Source organism: Desmodus rotundus, chromosome 2 (genome assembly GCF_022682495.2).
Source record: "Desmodus rotundus isolate HL8 chromosome 2, HLdesRot8A.1, whole genome shotgun sequence".
Lineage (NCBI taxonomy): Eukaryota > Metazoa > Chordata > Mammalia > Chiroptera > Phyllostomidae > Desmodus > Desmodus rotundus.
The window spans coordinates 108,094,467-108,121,985 of record NC_071388.1 but is presented as its reverse complement, the minus strand read 5'-3'; the positions used below and the strand labels follow the sequence as shown (position 1 = coordinate 108,121,985).

Sequence of the window (27,519 nt, the reverse complement as noted above, 5' to 3'; positions counted from 1 at the left end):
CTGTTTTCACTTGTCTAATCACACTTTGGCCTCATAGAGCTGGATGGAGCCTACCCCCTCAACCCCCACCAGAGTGGAGAGCACCTCCATCACCGGTTCTTGAAGGAGGAGTGGGCTAAAGGCCCCATTGAAGTATCCCCAGAGGGTTCTTTGTGCAGGTCTCTCCACACTGTGTTCCTCCCTTGTAAGACTACTTTGTTATTAAATGGATGCTCCCTCAGGGACCAGATGGCAAAGAGCATTGTCTATATTTGGATCGGAAGATAGGGTTGAAGGGGCAGCCCTGTCTGCCTTCCTCTGCCTCTCCCATGTATGAGAGTTCCAGTGACCAGGAAGTGGCACTCTCTGGGCATTGGCTGTGACCAGGTCCTGGTTTCTGTTCTGACCTTTGTCCACTTGGCGAGCCTGCCCTTCCCCTTCTGCAGGTGGCATGGCCACCTGGCCCCTCCCACCAATTCTTTCTCCCATGTGCACAGTCTCAACAGATTCCAGATGTAGATTCCGTGAGGGGGAAGAGAAGGTGACCATTTTAGGCCTTGAGGTATGAACCACTTAAAAGCTTAAAATGCAAGCATGTGGTGTGTGCATTTCTCTCATTCTAACACTCAGCTGGGTTCATCTTTTCAAGTACTGTGGTTAACGGTCAATAAATTATTCTTTAGGGCCATGATAATCACACCTTTTACTTTCACAAAGCGTTACTCAGTGAAACAGTGTTTTCTCCTTGGGCTGTCTGCACCTGAGGGAAGGTCCTCTGCTCCTGCAACAAGTCCTGTGCTCACAGATGTACATTTTGAAAATCAAACTGAAGGTCCCTGCTATACCACACTGGGCAGACTACTGTCATCACAGACCACAGCACACCCGAGGCTCCTTTTCAGGGTTTATTTCATCGGCTAACATTCACTCTTGCCCTAGACAAAAACAATTAGATGATTATAACTTGTTTTCCATCAACTCGGTTTTTTTGTATGAATAACCAAAAGATTTCTTCTCAACACTTTTTTTTTAATAAGAAGCTATAAATAAATAAAGCTTTAAATGCTCCTGGGTTCAAATCAAACACTTTCAGTTCCCCAACAGTTCACAGACTTGGATGGTTCTGTTGTCCCTGGTTCCTTCCCTGGGAAAGGACACTGCAGGCCTGTGTAGGGAATGAGTGGTTTACTCACTGCATGTTTGCTTCTATACTCTCAGCCCTGGTAAGAGCCCCTGAGTGGGGTCCACCCCATGTCATCTGTGGAGCCCAGCCCTTGGCAATGAAGGAGACAATGTAGGCACAAGGAAACTTCCCCCCAAAGCAGGTAGCCTCCATGGGATGTGCCAGACTAGAGACCGAAGGGGTAGAGGGGAACTGCCAACTAGCATGTCTCTGGACATCTCAGTCTTCGTGCTGGCCCAAGACAGGACTTCTTTCCAGATGCAGCAAAGAAACTTAGGAGAGACTTGTGTTTCCATGCAAACTGGAACAGGTTGTAAGTTAAAACATTCCAATATATGCAGAACAGATCCAATGCTCAGGCTTGCACACTCAGGAAACCTACTACAAGGCCTCAAGCAGATACTTATACCCTGGAGTTGGCCACCTCTCGAGCTCTCATGAACATGTCCTGCCTGGAGCATGCATGTCCCAAGTGCTGAGCATCACAGAAGACACACACCCTCCTCCTCTACATGTCCTTCATTTCCCTTTAAAAGAGTCATTAAAATAGGTGCTTGCATTCTCAGCATGATGCACCCACTCCCAGGGATGGTCCTGAGTTGGGCTGGCACAATACTCATCCTGACCTGCTGACTGTTCTGCTTTTGGACTACAAGATGAAGTGGTCAGTGTAGGGAGCTGAAAGGAATAAAGCCAGACAACAAAAGACTAAAGCCACTTTCTCCTGGGCAGCTACCTCATTTGACACCAACTTAGCTTTTCCTGTACTAAAGAAGGTTCCTTGCTCCCCCAATCCTCACTCCCTGGTGGGACTGTTGGGGTAGGGAACCACTGGCAGGATCTGCCTGTGAGGCCTATGACCCTTATTGCCCTCCTTGAGGCAGGCTTGCGTCCTCTGGGCACGTGTCCTTTCTTTTTTGGAGAGATGGGGCACCTGTCTACCTCAGTGTGGGGCTCCCACTCAACTCTTCCAATCTGCAAGGCTGCTGGAAACAGGGCCTGATGAGCTTTGGGGGGTGGGGGTGGGGCAGGGAAATGCAAGGAGAACCCAGGGTGGGGAGGGCTGTGAATGTGGGTATCAGAGAGCCAGCCACCTAGAACCATTTCCTCTAACCCTAGCTGAGAATCTGAAAGCCCTAGTTCCCTTTCCTGGCCATCCAGAACCATCATGGCCTCTAGGTATGGCTCATGGGCAGCCATGTTCCACCAGCCATGGGCACCTGTGTTCCACCAACAGAGGCTTAACTGGACTTTTGTACATGGGATGGTGGGAGCAGTGGGGTAGGGGCTCTGAATAAATGTGCAAGTTGTGGGCTTAGGGCAGGGCAGTCTACTAACAAGTCCCAGGGGTCACAAAGGAGAACAGGGCAGGGGGGTTGCAGTTACAATACCTCTTACTGCCTGAGCTGATCTGACTGGGTGGTCACCCCAAAGGCCAGCTCAGACTCAGCCTTCCCACTCTTGGAGACATTCTCCACAGCCTCCTCAGTCTGATGACTTTGGAAAAGGGGGTGGGGATCCAGGAGGGATGTCCTAATCTCCTGACCCAAAGCAGGAAGCCAGAGAGAGGAAGAAACTTCCCAGAGGTTGAACTAGTCTTCTTGGCTTCAGATGGGCAGCTCTGACACTAAAGATGGGCAGCTGCGGAGCTCAATTCCTGATAACACCTCAAAGGGCTGCTGCATTCCCAGGGAGGGGGGACTTCAAATAGGCCTGGCGCATTGGGGCCAATGGAGGCTGAGGGGCCACTGGGATCGCTTTAGCCTTAGGAACCTCCCATTGGCCTATGCGAGGAGAGTGGGTATGTATGCAGTGGGTGTGGAACACAGTCCTGGTCTAGCAGGGCCACTTTCCACTCTCAGCTCCACTGTCTTTTTGTCTTCAAACTTTCAGCTGTTTTGACAATGAGTGAGGTGGGGGCCAGGAGAGCAGGGATGGCACTTGCACCTGACCTGTGCAGCCATGAGAGGGGCATCCTTCAAGAACATTTTCTTCTGAGCCAGTGGGTGATACAGGTTGGTTTCTCAGACCCAGGCCTGGGAGAAACCATGAGAACCAGTCCCACTGGGCTAGCACTGACTATCCCTGGTCTTTGTTCAGGATGCACCCACCCTCTGGGTAAGCAGGTCTGAGACTCTTCCTGTTGGGAGTACTGGGCAGGCAGCCCCTTGTGAGCCATCTGTCTGACTTCACCTCTTCTCCCCTGACTGCCCCTGAGGGGCTCCCCTGGGGCTGCCACTACCACTTCTCGATGATGTGGCTCATGTAATCCTCTGTGGGCACCCGGCCTGGCTCCTCGGTGTCCTCCTGTGGCAGCGCCTCTTTGGCTCGGTGTAGCAGACGCTCCTCGCGGCTCCGGAGGCGCTGCTCCCTGCGCTCCAGCTGCCGCTTGTACTGGTAGCGCTGCTGGAACAGGTCCTTGGCGTAGTCATAGAGCTGCATGTCCAGGTCATTGAGCTCCTCGATACGCCGGATGGTGTCCTCATCTACCTCCACTCCGCCTGCCCTGGTGCTGTTGTACTGCATGAAGGGTCGGATGAACTTGAGGTTGAACGTCCGCTCGAACAGGTACTGTGTCTTGCGCTGGAACTCTGTCAGGCCAAAGAAGGCCATACCTCGCAGGTTCTTTTTGGCACTCTCCAGGAGTAGCTGGGCCCGCTTGCCCTCAGGAATGAAGGACAGGTTGTAGCAGCCCACCAGGCTCAGGTCAGCCAGCATGCGCACCTGGCGATTGTTGGCCAGGTTGTAGGGGCAGTCCATGAACTCCTGCAGTGTACAGCCAGACCAGTCTGTGCCCTCGTAGCAGGATGGTAGCTCCTCGGGTGTGGGCGTGCGCCCGTCACACATATGCAGAGAGGTCTTCCATGTGGCCCCCCGCTGCACATGTCGCCACTCACTCAGGTAGCGGGACACAGGGTCTCGCAGCAGGGTGATGTAGTAGAACTTCCTGCAATGAGATAGGGAGTGGGGTAAGATGAGGATGCAGAATGCGAGGGGTCTGTTGTGGGGTGAAGGAGGAAGGAGGCTGGAACCCCAAGTCTCACTGTAGTGCCATGGTGTCCTGCAGGGCCCAGCCTTGGTGCCCTCCCAAAGGCCCAGGGTCTGGTTTCCTCCGGAGGCCTTCCCCCAAACCTCCGATGTGCTCTCCTGCCTGCTCACACCTGGGGAGAAACCTGGCTTTCTGGGGATGGAGCAGGGTAACCCTAGAGCCCATGCCCCTTAGAACCAGTAGTTTAAAGAGCTGTTCCTAGTGGCAGGCAGAGTGCTGCCCAAGAGCCTACTCAGCAGAAGTCACTCATTGTCTCAGGCTGCAAGCTGTATAGGCGGGCCTGGGTCAGGGCCTCTCATAGGGCACACCCAACCTCAGGCTCCTGAGAAGCACCAGGAGACCCCCCCAGCCCATATCCCCTGGGTGAGCTATAATTTGTAATTTGGACTGTCTTCCAAGAACTGCTACAGTCCCACAGAGCTGGGCATGTCTCATGAAGTCACCTTCCCACTGTACACAAGGAAGTGTCCTTATGATGGGAGAAATGACTCAAGGAAAGCTTTGCATCCTCCCCTTCCCCTGTGACAGGCACCAAGCATGATCCATGGTTCTGCAGAGCATGCTATGAGTGGCTCCACAGTGCCAGGACGCTGAGCTGTGGGGCAGCCTCCAGATGTTCCTGTGACAGGCCTGGTGTGTGTGGTTCTGTCCACTATTCTTAGAGGCTCTTCCTCTAGGGCTGGCAGAGCTGGCTAGCTATGCATGGTGGAGCGGTCCTCAGAACAAGGAGAACCAGGTCCCTCCTAGAATGGGCAGGTTGGAATTTCTTGAGAGTGGGCTACAGGAGCCCACTGGACCTCACACACTACTTTTGGGGAAGAAGATCCAGGCTGGACCTTCCCTACCCCCAGCACTCACCTGGACAGCAATAGGAAAGTGTACTCACACTGCCCCTCCTCATTAAGCCCAATAAGAGCACCCAGCTCATCCACCACCACTCACACTGCACTCTTGGAAAGCCTTGAGACACAAGGGATCTTGAGGGGTCTGCTGGCATTGTCCAGATTCGACCAGGGGTAAGGGGCCCTTGAGGTGAGCATATCACCGAAAAGGACAAAGGTGGTGAGGTACCAATGGAGGTTACTCCAGCCTGAGGAGGTTGCATCCAGGAAACTGCAGGGATAGCAGTTTTTAGCACCTTCTTTAGGGGGCTTGTCCCCACCCCCCACCTCCAGCAGGGCCCATGCAGTAGATGCAGCTTGCTCATGGTGTCAAAGGGGCATATGGTAAGACTAGTTCTGCTATGACAGATTGCTGAGGAAGAGATAGGACAGCTGTGTGCTAGTGGACAGACCCCTGGCCTCCATGGGCTGATGCTGTACACTAAAACTGGGCAGGGCATATCTAGGTGCTACCACTGAAGTGCTCAGGCAGACAAATGGGACAGGGCCTGGACAGAGGGCACCTGAGGAGCTGAGGGCCCTTTGAAGACTGGGGAAGAGGCTCAGAGCTCCTTTCTTAGTAGTAAGTAAAGAGAAAGATGGGCATCTTGACTCCTGACTCCTCCCTGAAGCTTGAGTTCTTATGTCTGCTCTCCACTTCAGGTCATGGCTCCACATTTCCAGCTGCTGCCTGGGCAAGATCAAGGTGTGAACCTGACAGAAATTCCTCTGCTCTGTCCTAGCCCATATGCCATGTCCTCGCCTAGCAGTGACCACTTGCTCCTGGCTTCTGCAGCAGCTCATGTTCCAACCCTTCCAGAGGGGATAGCTTATGGCCCCAGTCACAACCCCCAGCTTCTGTGGAACACACTTCAGTAGCTCTGGCTGCCTTTGGGAGAACAAAGGTCCACCTGCATGCTCCTAGTCCCTTTTTGACTATTGGGACCTCCTCTCAGCCTTCTCCCTGGCTCCTGGAGACACCCCAAGGTCTTTGCATGAGCTGTGTCCTCTTTCCTCTCTACTTCATCTGCTGACCCTGGCTCACTCTCTAGACCTCAGCCAGTGCTATCTCCCAGGGAAGTCTTGTTCTGCCGACACAGCTCCCTCTTGGACCTCTGTCACAGCCATGACTTCACATTGACCTCTGAGCTGATCCTGGGGTAGTGAGTGGATGGGCAAGGAGCTGGGTCCTGTGTGTGCACTAAGCAGGGTCATGGTGCCTCCCTGGGGACAAGACTAAAAAGGGTGAGGGGATCCAAAACAGAAGGTGTCTCAGGGCAATCCCCTCACACAGCACCTTCAGCCCCTAGTGGAGGATACCAATCCCGAGGGATCAAACAACTACCTATAGGTCCCCAGTGGCTTTAGCACTACTAGGGTGGGGCATGTGGCCAGGCTCCTCTCTGCAGATCCTGTTTTGGTGGCCTCCGGCAGTGAGAAAGCCCTTGGAAGTGGCCACAACCAGGGAGGTCAATTCACCCAAGGGCCAATTTCCTAGGGACCAAGTGTAAGATCTTTATAAATCCTGACCAAAACAATGGCTTCTAAAGAGGCCAAGACAGACAGGCAAGGACATGCCTAGAAACACATGCATAAACAAACCCTAAGTACAAGCTGTTGGTATACATCATGTCCACTGCCAAGTTGTAGGGAAAATGAAGTCAGTCAGGCTCCTTCCTTCACCCAGATGTCTGTGCCTTAGCAGTGTTTGTGTGGCTTTGAGTAAGGGCCTGCATGCAGAGAATGAAGCTCTGTTATATAAGTAGGAGGTCAGTATTGGCACCTTGCCAGCTTTGTGTGCACTTAGTATGTAAGGGAGTTGGGACTTCCCGCTGTGGGACTCACGGCTGTGGCCCGTATGGATTGCCCCACACCAGAATATAGGCATGTCAGATATCCCCATGGCTCCGTGAATTTTCTTCCATCTGCCCAAATCCTGTGTGAACCTGCTTGGCCTTGAACAGCCGCAGGACAACTGGTATAGTTGACAGGATTTGTTGCAGTACGGTATGGAGCCATCGGGAATCCCAGAAGTGGGATTGGAGGGGTGTCCTGCCACCAGTATGTGGTATTCAGTGGCAGGGCTCCTTGTGGCTTGGGCCCTCCTCTCAGACCCCACCCCCCCACCCCAACTAGCCTGATGTTTGTGGCGTACCTGAGACCCTGGTAGGAGAGTTCCTAAAGAAGCCAAGTGCCTGGGTGGCTGCAGGGATTGTGGGTGTTTCTTACAGCTTTGTGAGCTACGATGTCCTTGCAATGTGACAAAGGTATGAGAATTCCATGAGGGAGAGGAGACTGCACTTCAAGAGGCAGTGGTTATGAGAGCTCCAAGAGGGAGCGAAAGCCTTTGAGGCTTGGGTCTGTGCCCTGGAGGAAGACCTCTGAACAGCAGCGCCAAAGGGACCCCTGCCCCCATCACAGTGAATGATTTGGAGGAAGAGGTGGGGAAAGGGAACCAAGTTCCCTGCAGGCCTGCCCAGTAGTGATACAGAAGATGAAATCCCAACAGCCTATGACTCCTGGGGGGGAATCTGGCTGGCCCCGCCCAGATGGTTTGAGCACTCAACGTACCATCCCTACATGCAGGCCAAACTAGCCCATTGGGTGAAGCAGTCTCAACAGAGGCCCGGGGAGTCCTTGGCAGTGTGGCTCCTCTGCCTTTGGGATTTAGGAGTGGATAGTATCATGTGCACTGATAATGAGATGGAAAAGCTGGCTTCCATCATGACTCACCTTCCCTATGCCAGCAGCTGCAAAATAGCCAGTGGAACGGGAGGGGGCAGGGATCTCATTCTCTGTTAGAATGGGTCATGGCTGTGATTCGTATGGTTTGGGTAGACGCAGGAGATGTGCCAGACACTGTAATCAATGACAGTCCTATGCAGACTTAGTGCAGATTCTATGGGAGTTGGGCATGCGCCAGGCCATGTTTAGTCTTAACACTCATGGCCCTGACAATGAATGCTTTATGGCAGGAATGAGGGGTTTGGTGCTGCAGCATGCCCCCTCTGCCTCTTTTAGATCTCTCATGGCTATTTTTGCCCCATATGTTGGGTGCTGTATTAATGACGTCACCATAATGGTGGCAAATCTGGAAGAGGCAGAGAGTCGGGAGCAGTAGAAAGTTTGCACGGTGTCTCAAGCCCCTTCTGCCTCTCAGTCAGGCAACCCCGTGTGGGTGACCAGGACCCAGATGTGGGTGGATCTTTTGGGGGCTGGAGTAGATCAAAATAAAATTGATGGGAAGCCAAACACTTACTTTTTAGAACGAGAAACAGTTGCAAACTGACCAGCGTTTCCTGCAGCCCCAGAAGAAGGAGGCAAAGGGAAAAGCTAGGGACACAACCTAAGAGGCCTGTCCTGTCCAGCTGGAAGGCCACCTGGCTGTGCCAACCCCTTGAGAAGAGGGAGGAGCTATCCTTTGGCAATTTAAATAGGGAGAGAGCTGAGGAACACATCCATAGGAGATGGACAGGGACTGGAGGCTGCATGTGGAATTGGCTATCCACTGGTCCCCTACAAATGTCCACCAGGTACTGGCTCTAGTAGACATAAGGGCAGAATGTACACTGCTGTATGGAAACCCTGACAAGTCTCTGGGGCTTGAGGCCTCTAGTGATGGTTATAGGAGGGCACAGTGTAAAGATGAAGACTGTGCGGCTTCCCCTGAGTATTGGTGATTGCCCCCCTGTGAATATACTGTTTATGTGTCCACCATTCCTGAATATATTCTGGGCATTGATGTGCTCCAAGGATTGTGGCTGCAAACCACTGTGGGTGAGTTCTGCCTGAAGTATGAGTGGGAACAGCCATTGTGTGGGGGCTTGCTGAACATCCCCCTGTTCAGCTGTCATCCCCATGGCTCGTGATGGCAGTGAAGCAGTACCAACTGCCCGGGGGACCTGAGGAGGTCACAGCAACTATGGGCGAGTTGGAAAAGGTAAGGATAATTAGGGCTGCCCACAGTGCCTTCAACTGTCCCATGTAGCCCGTACAGAAGCCAGATGGCATGTGGAGAACGATGGTAGATTACCAGGAGCTGAATAAGGTTGCTTCCCCTATACACGCCCCTCTGTGACAGAGTTGATGGACTGATTAACTAATGAGCTAAGAACATACCACTTTCTGGCTGATCTAGCAAATGCCTTTTTCTCCATGGTATTTCTCCAGAGAGTCAAGATCAGTTTGCCTTCACATGGGAAAGCTGATAATGGACCTCTACAGTGCTCCCTCAAGGGTATTTGCAGAGCCCAACCATCTGTCACGGGCTTGTAGCAGAAGACCTGGGTAAGTGGCCAGGGCCTACAGCAGTGTGCCTTTTCCACTATATTGATGATGTTTTGCTAAGCAGTGATTCTCTTGCAGAATTAGAAAAGGCAGTGCTGCAAGTGTTGTCATGCCTGAAGTCATGTGACTGGGCAGTCAATGAAGCCAAGATGCAAGGGCCTAGATTATGTGTCAAATTCTTGGGGCTTGTCTGGACAGGTAAGACAAAAGTAATCCCCAATGCGGTATAGATAAGATTCGGGCGTATCCTACCCTTCACACAGTGAAGCAACTCCAAACCTTTTTTGGCCTGCTGGTGTACTGGAGAGTGTTTGTACCTCACCTCACTCAGGTTGTTCGCCCCATGTATACTTTGGTGAAAAAGGCAGCGAGCTGGGACTGGCCCACAACCTCTGAACAAACGTTCCAAGGAGCAAAGAACATCATTAAACGTGCTCAGGCCTTGCATACTTTGGATCCAGCCAGACCTTGTGAGCTAGGTGTGCAGGTGACACAAGGAGGCTTTGGGTGGGGCCTTTGTCAGTGATTGGAATGGCTATGTCAACCCCTGGGATTCTGTCCCCAACTATAGAAGGGAGCAGAGGTACGGTACTCCCTAATTGAAAAGCAACTTGTGGTGGTGTACGCTGCCCTGTTGGCCATGGAGGCTGTAACAGGAACTGCCCACATGACAGTAAGGACAATTTACTCCATTACAGGGTGGGTCTGGGACTGGATGGCCAACACTTGCAGTCAGATGGCCCAGCATTGGCTAAATCAGGGGCTTATCTGCAACAAAGAAGTAGTTTTCTGACTAGCCCCCTATGGGCTGAGTTGCAGGAAGTGATAGAACCTGTTACTTATGTAGATGAAAAATATATTGCTCCTGCCACAAAAGAAGTGGAAGCTAGCCCCTTCTGTGAAGGGCGCAGATTCGCTCAGATGTGTGGTACACTGATATGTCTAGCAGGGGCCAGCTTGCCATGTAGACTGCTGTAGCGATTCAACCAGAAACAGATACAATCTGGTTTGACATTGGAGTTGGTCAGAATAGTCAGTGGGCAGAACTGCGAGCCATGTGGTTTGTGGTTGCAAATGAAACACTGCCCCTGGATATTTGCAGATAGTTGGGCGGCATCCTGGGGTCTAATGTTATGGATCTCTACATGGCATGCAAATACATGAATGGTTATGTAAAGGCCATTATGAGGGCAGGCCTTGTGGCAAGACCTATGGGAATTAGAACACCAGAAAAAAAAAAATCACTGTAGATCATGTGATGGGGCATGTACCCTTTGCCTCCCCCAGGAATGATGAGGCTGATACTCTAGCCAAAGTTCAATGGCTGGAAATGGTGCCTGCGGGCATGTCAGGAAAAGTAGCCTAGTGGCTACACCATTGCCTCTTATATTCTGGCCAGGAGACCATGTGGTCTACTATAAAAGCTTGGGGGTTACCTGTTGTCTTTAGCTGAGGTACAGGAAACTTGTGAGACCTGTGTTGTCTGCTCATGAGAGCATCCTCAGAAGCCTGTGGGAACTACCAGGCAGGTGGTGCAGGTACGAGTATCGTTGACCTGGTGGCAGGCTGACATGATCGGGCCCTTACCTAGTTAAACAGGTATAAATATGCAATCACATGTGTGGAATGGCCACTGGACTCTTGGCTGCATACCCCACACATGACCTGGACCAAAAAGTGGTGATCCCTGTGCTGGAGCACTTATGTGCCACCTTTGGGTGATGCTTGATCATTGAAAGTGATCGAGGGATGCACTTTACTGGGGCCTTGGTGCAACAATGGGCTTCAGGCATGCAGATTGACTGGAAGTTCCATGTGGCCTATCACCCCCAGGCTGCCAGGATAATTGAACAATATAATGACTTATTAAAGCAGGGCCTGTGAGCCACAGCTGCCACACCTACATTTGGAGACTAGACGAAACACTTATGGATTGTCTTCCAAACTCTAAATGAGAGGAGTCGGAGAGGAGATCCAGCTCCAGTGGAAGTGTTACCCCAAAAGACTGCAGCTCCAATTCAGCTACAAGTACAGACTAGGTATGCTTTGCTAAAGCCAGGCATGGGGAACAAGGAAGCATTCTGTTGCCTGCATCTGAGGGCCTGGAGCAAGGCTAAATGGCCACTTGGACACGGCCTAGGGAAATAAAGTACCCCCACATGTGTTGGTTGGTTCTTGATGCCCCTTGGGGACAAGAGGTAGAGAGAAACTTGAAAGTAGTGCCCTGGGTGATTGGGACATGGCCCTCATGATTGTGGGTAACATACTCAGAGCCAGCAGACCATGAAACACTGCTTTGTGGCTCCTTTGTGATACCCCCATGGCCCATTATGAGTTCTCCACTTTGATTGCAAGTAGTTGCTGAACCTCCAGTCAAGGCATGAAAGGTATGGTATTCATGCCCAGGGAGGCCCCCTCTGCCAGCCACTGTCTGGACTGATCAGAAACTTGCCTGTATATTGCCTGAAGGTTGTGATTTGCCACTGATGCTCCAATAACTGCTTTGTCTTTTTGCCCCTAGGGTGCAAACTAATACCCTAGTTGACAGGGTACCTACCTATGCCTCAGTGGCTAACCAATCAGCGTGCTGGATCTGCACTGAAATCCCCTTTAGCATGGTTGCTTGCCTCCATGGCACATCTCTCCGGCTTCCATTTCCAATTGGACTTGGTTACAGTACCAGTGGGACAGTGCACAGTCTTTGCAGAATGCAACCTAAACCAACATCTACACTGTGGTGGCAGTGGTATGGCCAGACCTGGCCGTTAGTTGGCTACTCCATATGGGATGACTGGGGGTGGCTCATGGCTGAGGCCATGGAGTTGGCTGGAACAGCCCCCTCTGTATTGAGAACCTCAAAGGACAAGCCCTAGTGGGCTGGACTCCAAATAGGTCTGTGCCAGAAGCATACTCTTAAGCATTACTGGGAGATGTGGGATAATGCATGGGCTGCAGTTTCCACAGGGGACCTCTGTGGTTCACATGGGTGGCCTTACTTGCCCAGAAATTGGACTGGCTACCTGGTACCTGGTGGTGGCCTTATTTGCCTGCTCAAGTTCAGAAAACTCTCACGATTTGGCCAATTGGGAAGCATTTAAGGTGTGACACCGGGTAAAGCCTACCCCCTGATGATACTACCCATTAGCCATTTTTTCTCCTCAATCTGCTTTATAGTCACTGAGGCGGAAATAACTGCTTTGGCTTTGCACACTGCCTGTGCATTGAATGCAACACATGAGTCCTTGAGCCTCTTAAATGAGGAAGTGTATCAATTGAGGAAACTTGCCCTACAAAATAGCATGGACTTAGACATGCTCACTGCATCACAAAGTGGGGTATGTGCCCTAGTTGGGGCTGAATGCTGTGTATATATTCCAGATGTCCGTAAAAATATTAGCCAAGCTCTATAGGGATTAGCTTCAGAGACCCATGCTATTGAATACCCGACAAGCGATCCATTGCAGGAATGGTGGACATCCTTAACTACTGAATGGCGGTGGGTCCTTGCTGTTTTGGGAGGCAGTGCTTGTGTTTTGGTTGTGTGCTGCTGCAGCTTGTATTGCTGTTGTGGCATTTGGGTGCAGGGCTCTGCCCTCCTCACAAGGGACCCTCACATAGATTGTATGGTGAGGAACCCTAAAAGGGTAGAATGTGGGGAAAATGGAGTCAGTCAGGCTCCCCCATCTGGATGTCTGGGCGACTGTGGCTTAGCAGTGTTCATGTGGCCTTGAGTAAGGGCCTGCACACATAGAATGAAGCTCTGTTATATAACTAGAAGGTCAGTGTTGGCACCTTGCTGGCTTTGTGTGCCCTTAGTATATAAGGGAGTTGGGACTTCCGTGGTAGGACTTGCAGCTTGCAGCTTGCGTCGCACATGGATTGCCCCACACTAGAATAAAGTCACGTCAGACATCCCGACAACTCTGAGAATTTTCTTCCATCTGCCCAAATCCTGTGTGAACCTGCTCAGCCTTGAATGGCTGCAGGACACATGTCCAGCCTGGACCTGCTCTCAGGCCCCACAGGGATGCTGGGCTACACAGAACCTCACCTCACCCCACCCTGCCCCACCAAACAGACTAGTGTGGCAGTTTCTCTTGGACACAAAAAAACAGTGTGACATGTCAATTAACAGAGAGGTTTGCCCCCATCCAAAACCACAAGGGGCTCAACTGGCCCTAAAGGTGACTTCTCCAAGGGCAAGGGCACAGCATGAACTGTGGAGTTCCCTCTCTGGGTCTGTGCAAGCAGTTGGCAGTCCCTCTGCAGTTACTTCAACCTGAAGTTGTGGGTCAGCACTTGCTACCACCCCATCATGAGGGGCAGGCCTGGTAGAGCCCCAGCTGCCCCCAGACCCTCATGGATCCCTGTGCTTTGGAGGAAGAGTGCTAACCAGCATGGTGCCCAATGTGCTTTGGAGGTCCTGCGGAGGCCAGGTTGGACCTCCCATAAGTTTCCCTGTAAGTCATTCCTGTTGTTTGCATGCCAGCTCAGACATTAGGGTCACCCAGTGACCTACAGCTGTGACCTGGAGAGCCAGGACTGAGGAGAGCCCTGCCTGAGGAAGCAGGCCACCTGTTTTCCAGGTCCCTTTACTAAAGCCCAGAGACGGTCTATGAACCCCTGAGACACTCCTCTAGACATGGCCTGTGGTGGAGACAAAGGGCCCAGGTGGACTTTGGAACCTGCTTGTGGGGCTAGTAGCCCAGGTCACTGCCTACTTCCCACCCTGGTCCTGCTTAGATGGTTAGGAAGCCCTTGTTGGGCACACACACTGTACTCTGATGGCCTCTTCAGAAGCTTGTGTGCCCAACACCCAACCTCAACTCACCAAGTCCTGCCCTCTTCCTCCCTTGCTCTTCTGCCATGATAGTGTAGACCGTAACAGCCAGGCCTGTACCTTGGTCATCCTCTGCCCTGAAGCCCCACTCCCACCTCCCTTGATTGCCTTTTTAATGTTCTGGTTTATTGTCCTCCAAAAGGGGGAAGAAGGGCATTGATCACAAGTGAGTAGAGTGCATGGTGTGGTGCGGGAAAGAAGACCCCCAGGTGACTGACTCCCCACCATCTAGGGAGCTCTCTGCCCAGGATGAGACCCAAGTGCATTTTCTGCGGGTGCTCACAACTCAAGAGATCTGGGCAACTGGGCAGGGGGTGAACAACAGTCTGCACATTCAAAGATGTCCCCAGTCCCTGCCACCAGGCTATCTTTTTTTAAATTGTTGTTCAAGTACAGTTGTCTTCATTTTAGCCCTACCATGCCCCGCCCGTACCCCCATCCCTGACTCACACCTGCGAACATTCTCCCTTGGGCTATGCCAATGTGTACTTTATACATGTTCCTTATTGGCCCTTCCCCTATATTCCCCCATTATCCATCTCCAACCTACCCTCTGGTTACTGTCAGTTTATTCTTTATTTCATGTCTCTGGTTACATTTTGCTCACTTGTTTGTTTTGTTAATTAGGTTCCACCTATAGATGAGATAATATGGTATTTGTCTGGCTTATTTCACTTAGGATAATGCTCTCTAGTTCCATCCATGCACACGCAAAGAGTAGGAGCTCCTACTTTCTGCTGTGTAGAATTCCATTGTGTAAATGTGCCATACTTTTTTGGTCCATTCATTTACTGATGGGCATGTAGGTTGCTTCCAGCACTTAGCTTGTGCTGCTATGAACATTGGGGTGTACAGGTTCTTTTGGATTGATATTTCAGGGTTCTTAGAATATGATTCTAGCAGTGGAATTGCCGGGGGAAGAGGCAGTTCCACTTTTGGTATTCTGAGGAAATTCCATACTGTTTTCCATAGTGGTTGCATCAGTCTGCAATCCCAACAGTGCACTAGGGTTCCCTTTTCCCTATAACCTCTCCAATACTTGTTGTTTGTTGCTTTGTTTATGATGGCCATTCTTACAGGTATGAAGTGGTATCTCATTGTGGTTTTAATTTGCAACTCTCTGATGGCGAGTGATACTGGGCATCTTTTCATATGACTCTGGACCCTCTGTATGTTCCCCTTGGAGAAGTGTCTGTTGAAGTCCTTTGCCCATTTTTTAATTGGGTTGCTTGTCTTCTTAGAGTGGAGTCATGTGAGTTCTTATATATTTTGGAGATCAAACCTTTGTCTTAGGTATCACTGGCAAATATGTTTTCCAATACGGTGGTTCTCTTTTGATTTTAATGCTGTTTTCTTTAGCCATGCAGAAGCTTTTCATTTTGATGAGATCCCGTTTGTTCATACTTTCCCTTATGTCCCTTGTTCTACATGACTTACCAGTGAAAATATTGCTGCATGGAATATCTGAGATTTTCCTGCCTATGTTTTCCTCTAGGACTTTTATGGTATCACAACTTATATTTAAGTTTTCTATCGACCTTGAGTTTATTTGTGTGTATGGTGTAAGTTGGTGATCCAATTTCATTTTTTTGCATGTAGCTGTCCAGCTCTCCCAACACCATTTGTTGAAGATGGTATTTTTGCTCCATTTTATGCTTCTGCCCCCTTTTGTCAAATATTTATTGACTGTAGAGACTTGGGTTTATTTCTGGGCTCTCTTATTCTGTTCCTTTGGTCCATGTGTCTGTTCTTATGCCAGTACCAGGCTGTTTTGATTACAGTGGCCTTGTAATACAGTTTGATATCAGGTAATGTGACCCCTCATACTTTGCTCTTCATTTTCAAATTGCTGCAGCTATGTGGGGTGGTTTATGGTTCCATATAAATTTTTAATGTGTTTGTTCTATATCTTTGAAATATGCCATTGGTACTTTAATAGGTATTGCATGTCTATAAATTGCTTTGGGTACTATAGATATTTTGATGATGTTAATTCTTCTGATCCAGGAACATGGTATATGTTTCCATTTGTTTGTGTCTTCCTTAATTTCTTTCTTCAGTGTTATATAGTTTTCTGAGTAAAGGTCTTTTTACCTCCTTGGTTAGGCTTATTCCTAGGTATTTTATTTTTCTTTTTATTTTTTTTAAATATATTTATTGATTATGCTATTACAGTTGTCCCATTTCCCCCCCGCTCCACTCCATCCTGCCCACCTCCCTCCCTCCCACATTCCCCCCCATAGTTCATGTCCATGGGTCATACTTCTAAGTTCTTTGGCTTCTACATTTCCTACACTATTTTTACCCTCCCCCTGTCTATTTTCCACCTATCATCTATGCTACTTATTCTCTGTACCTTTACCGCCCTCTCCCCCTCCCACTCCCTTATTGACAACCCTCATGTTCTAGTTGTTTGCCTAGTTTGCTCTCGTTTTTGTTTTATGTGTGGTCGTTAATAACTGTGAGTTTGCTGTCATTTTTACTGTTCCTATTTTTGATCTTCTTTTTCTTAGGTAACTCCCTTTAATATTTCATATAATAAGGGCTTGGTGATGATGAGCTTCTTTAACTTGACCTTATCTGAGAAGCACTTTATCTTCCCTTCCATTCTAAATGATAGCTTTGCTGGATACAGTAATCTTGGATGTAGGTCCTTGCGTTTAATCTTGGGTAATGTAATTATGATGTGCCTTGGTGTGTTCCTCCTTGGGTCCAGCTTCTTTGGGACTCTCTGAGCTTCCTGGACTTCCCGGAAATCTATTTCCTTTGCCAGATCGGGGAAGTTCTCCATTATTTGTTCAAATAAGTTTTCAATTTTTTGTTCTTCCTCTTCTCCTTCTGGCACCCCTATAATTCGGATGTTGGAACGTTTCAAGGTGTCCTGGAGGTTCCTAAGCCTCTCCTCATTTTTCCAAGTTCTTGTTTCTTCATTCTTTTCTGGTTGGATGTTTGTTTCTTCCTTCTGGTCCACACTGTTGATTTGAGTCCCAGTTTCCTTCTCATCACTATTGGTTCCCTGTACATTTTCCTTTGTTTCTCTTAGCATAGGCTTCATTTTTTCATCTGTTTTTTGAACAGATTCAACCAAGTCTGTGAGCATATTGATAACCAGTGTTTTGAACTGTGCATCTGATAGGTTGGCTATCTCTTCATCGCTTAGTTGTATTTTTTCTGGAGCTTTGAAGTGTTCTGTCATTTGGGCCTTTTTTTTTTTGTTTGTCTTGGTGCGTCTGTTACTTTAAGGGGCGGAGCCTTAGGTGTTCACTGGGGTGGGGTAATGCTGGTCGCTGCGCTGTGATGCTGTACGTGGGGGAGGGGCCGAGTGGGAGCAATGGCGCCCACCTCACTCTCCTCTGGATTTCAATCTTTCACTCCGATACCCACAATCAAACTGGGCCACTCTGGTGCTGGTTCCCGAGTAAGTGGGCCTGTGCACACTCTAGGCCCCTGTGGGTCTCTCCAACAACCTCTCCTGTGAGGCTGGGAGTCTCTCCTGCTGCCGCCCCAATCCCCAGGGGCGCTTTCAATCAGAGGTTTGAGGCTTTATTTCCCCAAGCTGGAGCCCTGGGTTGCGCAGTCTGCTTCACTGCCCGCTGTTCCTCCGGTTTATCTGTGGGAGAATGTGGTGCCACAGGGTGCTACCCGCCACTCTGCCTGCCCCGTTCCCTGCCACTCTGAGTCCGGCCCTCTGGGTTTATCTGTGAAAATGTAGGGCCGCAGGGTCTGCTAGTGCTCGGACTGCCTGCGCCATTTGTCCCACACTCCGCCAGTCTCAGTCCCGCCACAGCCACGCGAGTCCTCTCCACCCCGGTGCCCGTCTCCACCCCTCCTACCAGTCTGGATGAATGTTTATATTCTATTTCCTTGGTGTCGGTACCCCTTGCTGTTCGATTCTCTGTCAGTTCTGGTTGTGCGAGGAGGTGCAGTGTGTCTACCTATGCCGCCATCTTGGTTCCTCCGGTATTTTATTTTTCATGTTACTATATGAAATGGACTTTTCCCCTGATTTTTGTTTGTGATATTTCATTGTCAGTGTACAAAAATACTTTTGATTTCTAAATATTGACTTCGTATCTCACTGTTTTGCCAAATTCATTTATTCCTTCAAGCAGATTTTTTGTGGAGTCTATAGGATTTTCTATGTAAACTATATGTCATCTGCAAACAATGAGAGTTTAGCTTTCTCCTTTCCAATTTGGATGCCTTTTATTTCCGTTTCTTGTCTGATTGCTATGGCTAGGACTTCCAATACTATGTTGAATAGAATGGCGAGAGTGAACAAACTTGTCTTGTTCCTGATCTTACCGGGAAACTTTTTAGTTTTTGCCCATTGACTATGATGTTGGCTATAGATGTCTCATATATGGACTTTATTATGTTGCGGAATGCTCCTTCTATTTGCACTTTGCTGAGTGTTTTTTTTTTTTTATCATAAATGGGTACTGTACCTTATCAAATGCTTTTTCTGCAACTATTGATATATCATGTGATTTTTGCTTTTGCCTTTGTTTATGTGATGTTTTATGTTTATTGATTTATGAATATTATACCATCCTTGCATCCGTGGGATTCATCCCACTTGGTCATGCTGTATGATCTTTTTAATGCAGTGCTGGATGTGCTTTGCCAATATTTTCTTGAGGATTTTAGCATCTATGTTCATAAGCAATATTGGCCTGAAGTTTTCTTTCTTTGTTGTGTCTTTCTCTGGTTTTGTGCTTAGGATGATGTTGGATTCACAAAAAGAGTTTAGGAGTCTTCCTTCTTCTTGGATTGTTTGGAATAGTTTGTGAAGGATAGGGGTTAGCTCTTCCTTAAATGCTTTGTAGAATTCTCTTGTGAAACTGTGGGGCCCAGGGCTCTTGTGTGTAGGGAGTTTTTTGATTATTGCTTCAACTTTGCCTGCTGTTATTGGTCTGCTCAGGCTTTGTGTTTCTTCTTCATTAAATTTTGGAAGATTATATTTTTCTAAAAATTTGTTTAATTCACCTAGGTTTTCAAACTTCTTGGCATATAGTTCTTCGTAGTAATTTCCTACAGTCCTTTGTACTTCTGTGGTATGAGTTGTAATCTCTCCTCTTTCATTTCTGATTGTGTTTATTTGGGTCCTCTCTTTTTTTTCTTGATGAGTCTGCCTAAAGGATGGTCAATTTTGTTTATCTTTTCAAAGAACCAGCTCCTGGATTTATTGATTCTTAGAATTGCGGTTTTTGTCTATATGTCATTTTATTCTGCTCTGATCTTGGTTATTTCCCTCCTTCTACTTGCTCTGGGCTGTCTTTTTTGTTTTTCTTTGAGTTCTTGTAGGTGTAGGATTAGGTTGTTTATTTCAACTGTTTCTATTTTTTTTTTAGGCAGGCCTTATCTCTATGAACTTCCTTCTCAGGACTGCCTTCGCTGTTCCCATAACTTTTGGGTTGTTGTGAGTTCACTGTCGTTTGTTTTCAGAAAGTTTTTTATTTCTTCCTTGATCTCATTTTTGACCCATTCATTGTTTAATAGCATGTTATTCAATCTCCATGAGTTTGAGTGTTTTTGAGTTTTTTCCTTGAGGTTGATTTCTGGTTTCAGGTTATTGTGGTCAGAGAAAATGCTTGATATGATGTCAATTTTCTGGAATTTCTTGAGGCTTGTTTTGTGTCCTATCACGGGGTCTATCCTTGAAAATATTCCATGTGCATTTGAAAAGAATGTGTATTTTGCTTCTTTGGGATGAAAGGCTCTCTATATATATCATTTAAATTCATCTGATCTAGGACATTATTCAGTATCGCAATATCTTTTGTGATACTTTGGAAGATCTGTTCATTTTTGACAGTGGGGTGTTGAAATCCTCCACTATAATTGTATTGCTGTTAATATGTTTCTTCAAGTTTCCCAAGATTTTGTTTATGTATTTCGGTGCTCCTATGTTGGGTGCATATATATTTACAATGTTTATTTCTTCTTGATGGATTCTTCCCTTGAGTATTATGAAGTGACCTTCTGGGTCTCTTTTTATGGCCCTTTTCTTGAAGTCTGTTTTGTCTGATATGAGTATTGCTACCCTGGCTTTTTTTCCCTGTTTGCTTGGAAAAATTGTTTCCATACCTTCACTTTCAGTCTGTGTAGGTCCTTTGTTTTGAGGTGGGTCTCTTGTAGGCAGCTTATGTGTGGGTCATGCTTTTTCATCCATTCAGCTATTTTAGGTCTTTTGATTGGAGCACTTAATCCATTTATGTTTAAGGTTATTATTGGTAGGTACTTATCTATTGCCATTTTTTTGTACTTGTGTTCCTCTCTCTTGCTCTTCCTTCCTTTTCTTAAAGCATTTCCTTTAGCATCTCTTTCAGACCATGTTTGGTGGAGGTGTATTCTTTTAGACTTTTTTTTGTCTGGGAAAGTGCTTATTTGGCCTTCCATTTTAATTAAGAGCCTTGCTGGACAAAGTAGCCTTGGTTGCAGGCCTTTAGTTTTCATTACTTGGAATATTTCTTGCCATTCTCTTCTGGCTTGGAGCATTTCCATTGAGAAGTCAGCTGCTAGTCTAATTGGGGCTCCCTTGTATGTTACTTCCTGTTTCTCCCTTGCTGCCTTTAAGATTCTCTCTTTGTCTTGGAATTTTGCCATTTTAATTATTATGTTTCTTGAAGTGGGCCTCCTTGGGTTCCTCTTCATTGAGACTCTCTGTGCTTCCTGGGTTTGTGTGACTTTTTCTCTCATCAAATTAGGGAAGTTTTCCTTCATTACTTTTTCAAGCAGGTTTTGTATCCCTTGCTCTTCTTCTCCTTCTGGTATCCCTATTATACAGATATTATTATGTTTCATATTTTCTTGAAGCTCCCTTATTACCAGTTCTTTATTTTTGAGTCTCTTTTCCTTTTCTTGCTCCTTCGGTGTGTTTTTTTCTTCCTCGTCCTCCAGCTTGCTGATTCAATCCTCTGCTTCATCCAGCCTACTTGTAATTCCTTCTAATGTGTTTTTTACCCCCAAGACTTTATTGTTCATTTCTTCCTGGTTTTTGTTTATAGTTTCTATTTCCTTTTTCATGGTGACATAGTTCTCACTCAGTTCCTTGCAATTGTCTGTGAGTTCCTTGGGCATTTTTATAACCATTATTCTGAATTCTGTATCTGAAAATTTGGTTATCTCCATTCCATTTAGCTATTTTAGTGGGGAGTCTTCCATGTCTTTTGACTGAATGTTGTTTTTCTGTCTCCCCATTTTAGGTGACGCTTTTTGTTTCTGTGCTTCCTGGTGTTTTGTTTTGCTAGCTGTCTTTGTAGGGTGAAATTCTATGGTAAGAATTCTGTGGGGTTCAGTGGTGTGGTCTCTTTGATCCCCTTGTCTGGACACTCTAGGCTTGCCCTTTCTTCTGTTTGTGTGGGCTCTGTTTTGTACTTTGGTTTTTACCTTTTGGTGGTTCCTTTGTTGGTGGTTTTTCTCCTCCAGCAAGTATACTGATGTTCACAGTTCCCACGTATTCTCGTATGTGATCAGTGGTAATGGATTGTCAAAATGGATTAAGACAGTGGGAGAAAGTTTTATTGGATTTGAAATATCAGCAAGTAGAGAATAGGACATTCCTTGGGTAAATATTGTGTTAACTGTGATATTTCACCCAACTAGCCACTTTTTATAACAGGTGAAAGGGAGAAAAGACTCTTGTTAGAGGGGAGGAGGATTGTGAGCTGACCCAGAAAACAGAGTGGTTGTGCAAGGTTAGGTGATGAGATATAGTGAAAGTAAAGGATAGAAAGTAGGCATAGTGTGAGGGAGAATAAAGTTAACCACAACAATAATAATGCTCAGGATTAAAGTGAAGTGGGCTAAGATCATGGAGGGTTGCTGTGTGGTATGTGCAATTGTATGGAACAATCATTGTTTTCAATAGCACTGGAACAACAATAATATGACAAGAAATATATGATTTGGATAAGCAGAATGACAGTATACGATTAAGAGTTGTGTGTTACTGGAACACACGTGAAGTGAAAGAAGGAAAATTAAAATACAATAAAGAGAGAATAAGGAAAACCAGTCAAACAATGCAATTAAACAGAGAAATAAAACGAGGAAAACTAAACATAAGGAAGAGAAATAAAAAAATACTAATAAAATAAAAGTGGTGAAATACGGAGGAATATGGTGGTGAGATAGGTGGGAGTGCAGTCCACTTCCCCTTGGCACCAGTGAAAAACCTAGCTGATCTGAGGAACAGAGCGAACAGCCAATGGTATTCCAGCATATACGAAGATCAGAGACCAAAGAGAGAGGACATTGAAAGCTCTGACGGTAAGAAGAGTGCTTAAGGACAATAAGGTCCTTGGGACCAGCACGCCGACTAAGGCAGCTGAAGCCCCGGCCCGGGCACAGGGTCTGCTGCAGGATTCTTGGGAGAAAGCCAGGCTGGGCTGTGTGAGAGGCCAGGTACTTGTTTGGACCAAGGGGGCTTGAATAGGAAGAATTTCTCAAAAAGAAAAAGAAAATAGAGGCACTCAGCGGCTAGTTAGAGAACTCTCCGCAGCAGCCGTGGCCTCTGGCGCCCCCCCACCCCCCGCCCCTGGACTGTGAATGCAGGATAAGCTGCCCCAGTGCACACCTGAAGCCCGGCTGGCACGCACCCAGATTAGCGGACTGGGCGCCCACACCTGAAACCTCGGGTGGGTGCGCACCCGGATCAGTGGCCTGCTGCCCTGCCAACAGGCCCAAAGCCACAGGTCGGCCGCGTAACCCGATCAACGGCCTGGCTGCCTGCGGGCGACAACACCTAAAAGCACTGGTTCTGAACAACTCCCACCTAGCCCCTGCGCACAGAGGCCTACTCTCTCTCTAGGAGGAAGGCAGAACGCCCAGCAGACGGGAGCTGCCGGGCTAGGGGAGACTGCATTCCCCTGGAAAAACTTGACTAGTAGGGGGATGAACTACCCTGTAGGAGCACTGAGAGCCCCTAGCATCTAAGACAGCAAAGAGCAAGAAGGTGGAGTGTGAGTTGCCCCTAATTGGTGCAACTCAAGGACAGCACACCTGGTGAACTAAAGGCCTAGGGGGGAGCAGAAGTACCCTGAGGAACTGGACTGGAGGCTGAACAACAGCAAAGAGTGTGGCTTTGGTAGGGAGAAAAGTAAAACCAATCCTTCCAACCATCCGCTCCCGTTTCACAGACAGGAAGACCAGCAGAACTAACCTGACCAATTTAAAGCCAGCAGAAGACTTTTTTTTTTTCTCCTTTCCCCCTAAATTCCTTCTTCCTTTCTGTCCTTCTCTTTTTCTATTCCTTCTTCCTTCCGTCCTTTACCTTTTTTATTCCTTCTTCCTGCCTCTTTTTATTTATTTATTTTTGTTTTAATTTTTGTTAAAATTCCTTCTTTCTTCCGATCTTTTTTCATTCTTCCTTCCTTCCTTCCACTCCTTTTCTATTCCCTTTTCCTGTCCATCCTTTCTCCTTTTTTTTTTCCTTCTTTCTCTTTTTCCCACAGGTGAGACAATAAAACCTGGAGTGCTGAAAAGACCAGAGTTAGACTGTGTTAGACCCATAAAAGTCAGCTCAAGACCAGTGAGCACAGGAGATTAAGGAGACGGCACCACTGAACCCCTTTGGCATTCTACCATAGAAGTTCATACCATAAACCCAGGGAGTCAGAATAGATCAATCTAAGAAGCAGAGGCTAACAAGAAGAGTCTCACAAACAATGGGAAAACAAAGAAACAATCCCCAAATGAAAGGAAAGGAGGAAGCCTCAGAATGAATGCTAACTGAAAAAGAGGCAAGTCAACTACCAGATACTGAGTTCAAAGCAATGGTTATCAGGAAGCTCACTGAGCTCTCCGAGCTCAAAGAGAACTACCAGAAGCTACAGGGAAACTACAATGAACTCACTGCAAACTATATGAACATGAAAAAGGAAATAGAAACTATCAACAAGGGCCAAGAGGAAATGAAGAATACAATTTCTGAACTGAAGAACACAGTAGAAGGAATGAAAAGCAGACTTGATGAAGCAGAGGATCGGATCAGCGAGCTGGAGGACAAAGTAGAAAAAAACACCCAGAAAGAGCAAGAAAAGGAAAAGAGGCTCAGAAAGAATGAAGAGGGATTAAGGGAAATGCAGGACAACATGAAACGTAATAATATCCGTACAATAAGAATACCAGAAGGAGAAGAAGAAGAGCAAGGGATAGAAAACCTGTTTGAAAAAGTAATGATGGAAAATTTCCCTAATCTGATGAGAGAAAAAGTCACCCAAATCCAGGAAACACAGAGAGTCCCAAGCAAGAGGAACCCAAAGACACCCACTGCAAGACACATCATAATTAAAATGGCAAAATTCCAAGACAAAGAGAGGATCTTAAAGGCAGCAAGGGAGAAACAGGAAGTAACATACAAGGGAGCCCCAATAAGGTTAGCAACTGACTTCTCAATGGAAACTCTCCAAGTCAGAAGAGAATGGCAAAAAATATTCCAAGTAATGAGAACCAGAGGCCTGCAACCAAGTCTACTTTACCCAGCAAGGATCTCAATCAAGATAGAAGGCCAAATAAAGAGTTTCCCAGACAAAAGAAGTCCATCACTGTTTGCAGATGACATGATACTATACATGGAAAATCCTATAGACTCCACCAAAAAACTACTCCACCTAATAAATGAATTTGGCAAAACAGCTGGATACAAAGTCAATACTCAGAAATCAAAGGCATTCCTGTATACCAACAATGAAACTGCAGAAACAGAAATCAGGAAAAAAAATCCCATTTGATATAGCAACAAGAAAAATAATGTACCTAGGAATAAACCTAACCAAGGAGGTAAAAGACCTGTACTCAGAAAACTACACAACACTGAAGAAAGAAATTAAGGAAGACACAAACAAATGGAAGCATGTACCATGCTCATGGATTGGAAGAATTAACATTATCAAAATGGCCATACTACCAAAGCAATTTATAGATTCAATGCAATCCCTATTAGAGTACCCATGACATATTTCACAGATATAGAACAAACATTTCAGAAATTCATATGGAACCCCAAACGACCCCGAATAGCTGCAGCAATTTTCAGAAAGAAGAACAAAGCAGGAGGGATCATAATACCTGATATCAAACTGTATTACAAGTCCACTGTTATCAAAACAGCCTGGTGCTGGCATAAAAACAGGCACATAGACCAATGGAACAGAACAGAGAGCCCAGAAATAAACTCAAGTCTTTATGGTCAATTAATATTTGACAAAGGAGGCAGGAGCCTAAAATGGAGCAAAAACAGCCTCTTCAACAGATGGTGTTGGGAGACCTGGACAGCTACGTGCAAAAAAATGAAACTCGATCACCAGCTTACACCATACACAAAAATAAATTCAAGATGGATAAAAGACTTAAATATAAGTCATAACACCATAAAAGTCCTAGAGGAAAACATTGGCAGGAAAATCTCAGACATTCCACGCAGCAACGTCCTCAGACACGTCCCCTAAAGCAAGGGACATAAAGGAAAGAATAAAGAAATGGGACCTCATCAAAATAAAAAGCTTCTGCATGGCTGAAGACAACAGCATTAAAATACAAAGAGGACCAACAGTATGGGAAAACATCTTTGGCAATGATACCTCAGACAAGGGCCTGATCTCCAAAATATATAAAGAACTCACACGACTCTACTCCAGGAAGACAAACAACCCAATTAATAAATGGGCAAAGGACTTGAACAGACACTTCTCCAAGGAAGACATACAGAGGGCCCAGAGACATATGAAAAGATGCTCAGCATCACTAGCCATCAGAGAGATGCAAATTAAAACCACAATGAGGTACCATCTCACACTAGTCAGAGTGGCCAACATATACAAATCCACAAACAAATGTTGGAGAGGATGCGGAGAAAAGGGAACCCTAGTGCACTGTTGGTGGGAATGCAGACTGGTGAGGCCACTGTGGAAAACAGTATGGAATTTCCTCAGAAAACTAAAAATGGAACTGCCCTTTGACCCAGCAATTCCACTGCTGGGATTATACCCTAAGAACCCTGAAACACCAATCCAAAAGAACCTGTGCACCCCAATGTTCATAGCAGCACAATTTACAATAGCCAGGTACTGGAAGCAACCTAAGTGCCCATCAGCAATGAGTGGATCCAAAAACTATGGTATATTTACAGAATAGAATTCTATGCAGCAGAGAGAAAGAAGGAGCTTATACCCTTTGCAACAGCATGGATGGAACTGGAGAGCATTATGCTAAGTGAAATAAGGCAGACGTTGAGGGACAAATACCATATGATCTCACCTTTAACTGGAACATAATCAACAGAAGAGAAAGGAAACAAAATATAACCAGAGACACTGAAGTTAAGAACAATCTAACAATAGTTGGGGGGAGTGGTGAAGGGACAGTGAGGAAAAGGGATTACAGGAACTACTATAAAGGACACATGTACAAAATCAAGGGGGAGGGTGGAGGTGGGGGAGGGAGGGGGTTTCAGCTGGGGTGGGGTGCAGGGATGGGGAGAAAAGGCATACAACTGTAATTGAATAACAATAAAAATCAAAAAAAATAAAAGTGGTAAAAAATAATGAAAAAGTAAGAATAATACACATAAAGAATAAAATGCCAGCTGTATGTGATGGCAAAGTGACATTTGTCTCAGTTTCTCAGTTTTGGGGTTAGCCTTGTGCTCCCTTGTTTGATCTGTCTCTGGGTCCTTAGAAACTCCAAGTCTTATCATCTTGCCCAGGGAAAGAAAAAAAAAAGGAAAAACAAAAAAGAGAGAGGATGCAAAAAGAAAAAAAAAAAGAAAAGCCTCCTGTTGACTTTAAACCTGTTCAGCAAGTTCTGCTGATCTTCGTAGATGCCACAGGAAGAGGGGGCTGTGCTTAGCTTTTCTACCTTCATATGGTTTTGAGAGAATGGGGACCAGGTCTGGGTGGCAATATTCACAGTTTCCCAGCCTTTGGCCCAGGTCCTCTGTGAGCTGCTAGGCTCAGATCAGCCACTCAGCTGCTCACAGTGTAAGTCAATCTCCAGTGAGCTGTTTCACTCAGCCACTCAAGTCTCTGGGCGTGCACAGCTGAAATCATCCTTGGGTGATCTGCTGCTTGAGAGCTCCTTACAAAGCAGCTGGCTGTTCTTAAGCACACTGCTTTTCACAAAGCCAATCCTTCCAACCAATCCAGAGACTACCTGAATCAGGGTCCGACACAGCCCAACTCCTCTCTTGTCCAGGTGGTCCCTGGCACCTCATTTTCTCTGGTGCCAGCGTCCACAGGTCCAGCGGATGTGTACTGCCTCCGTGTGTCTCCTATTTCCTCTCTATTCCCCCCAGAGA

At 47.0% G+C, this 27,519-nt stretch overlaps 1 protein-coding gene across 1 annotated transcript in view; it reads right to left on the bottom strand.

Moving 5' to 3' along the window:
- Nucleotides 1–870: 870 nt before the first annotated feature.
- The window catches only part of HS6ST1 (heparan sulfate 6-O-sulfotransferase 1), a 67,608-nt gene continuing 40,959 nt past the window's right edge, over nucleotides 871–27,519 (bottom strand). The window contains exon 2 of the mRNA XM_024569774.4: nucleotides 871–4,109. Coding sequence (XP_024425542.1) covers nucleotides 3,401–4,109 — 709 coding nt within the window. The 3' untranslated portion in view covers nucleotides 871–3,400. The remainder of the gene's footprint in view (nucleotides 4,110–27,519) is intronic.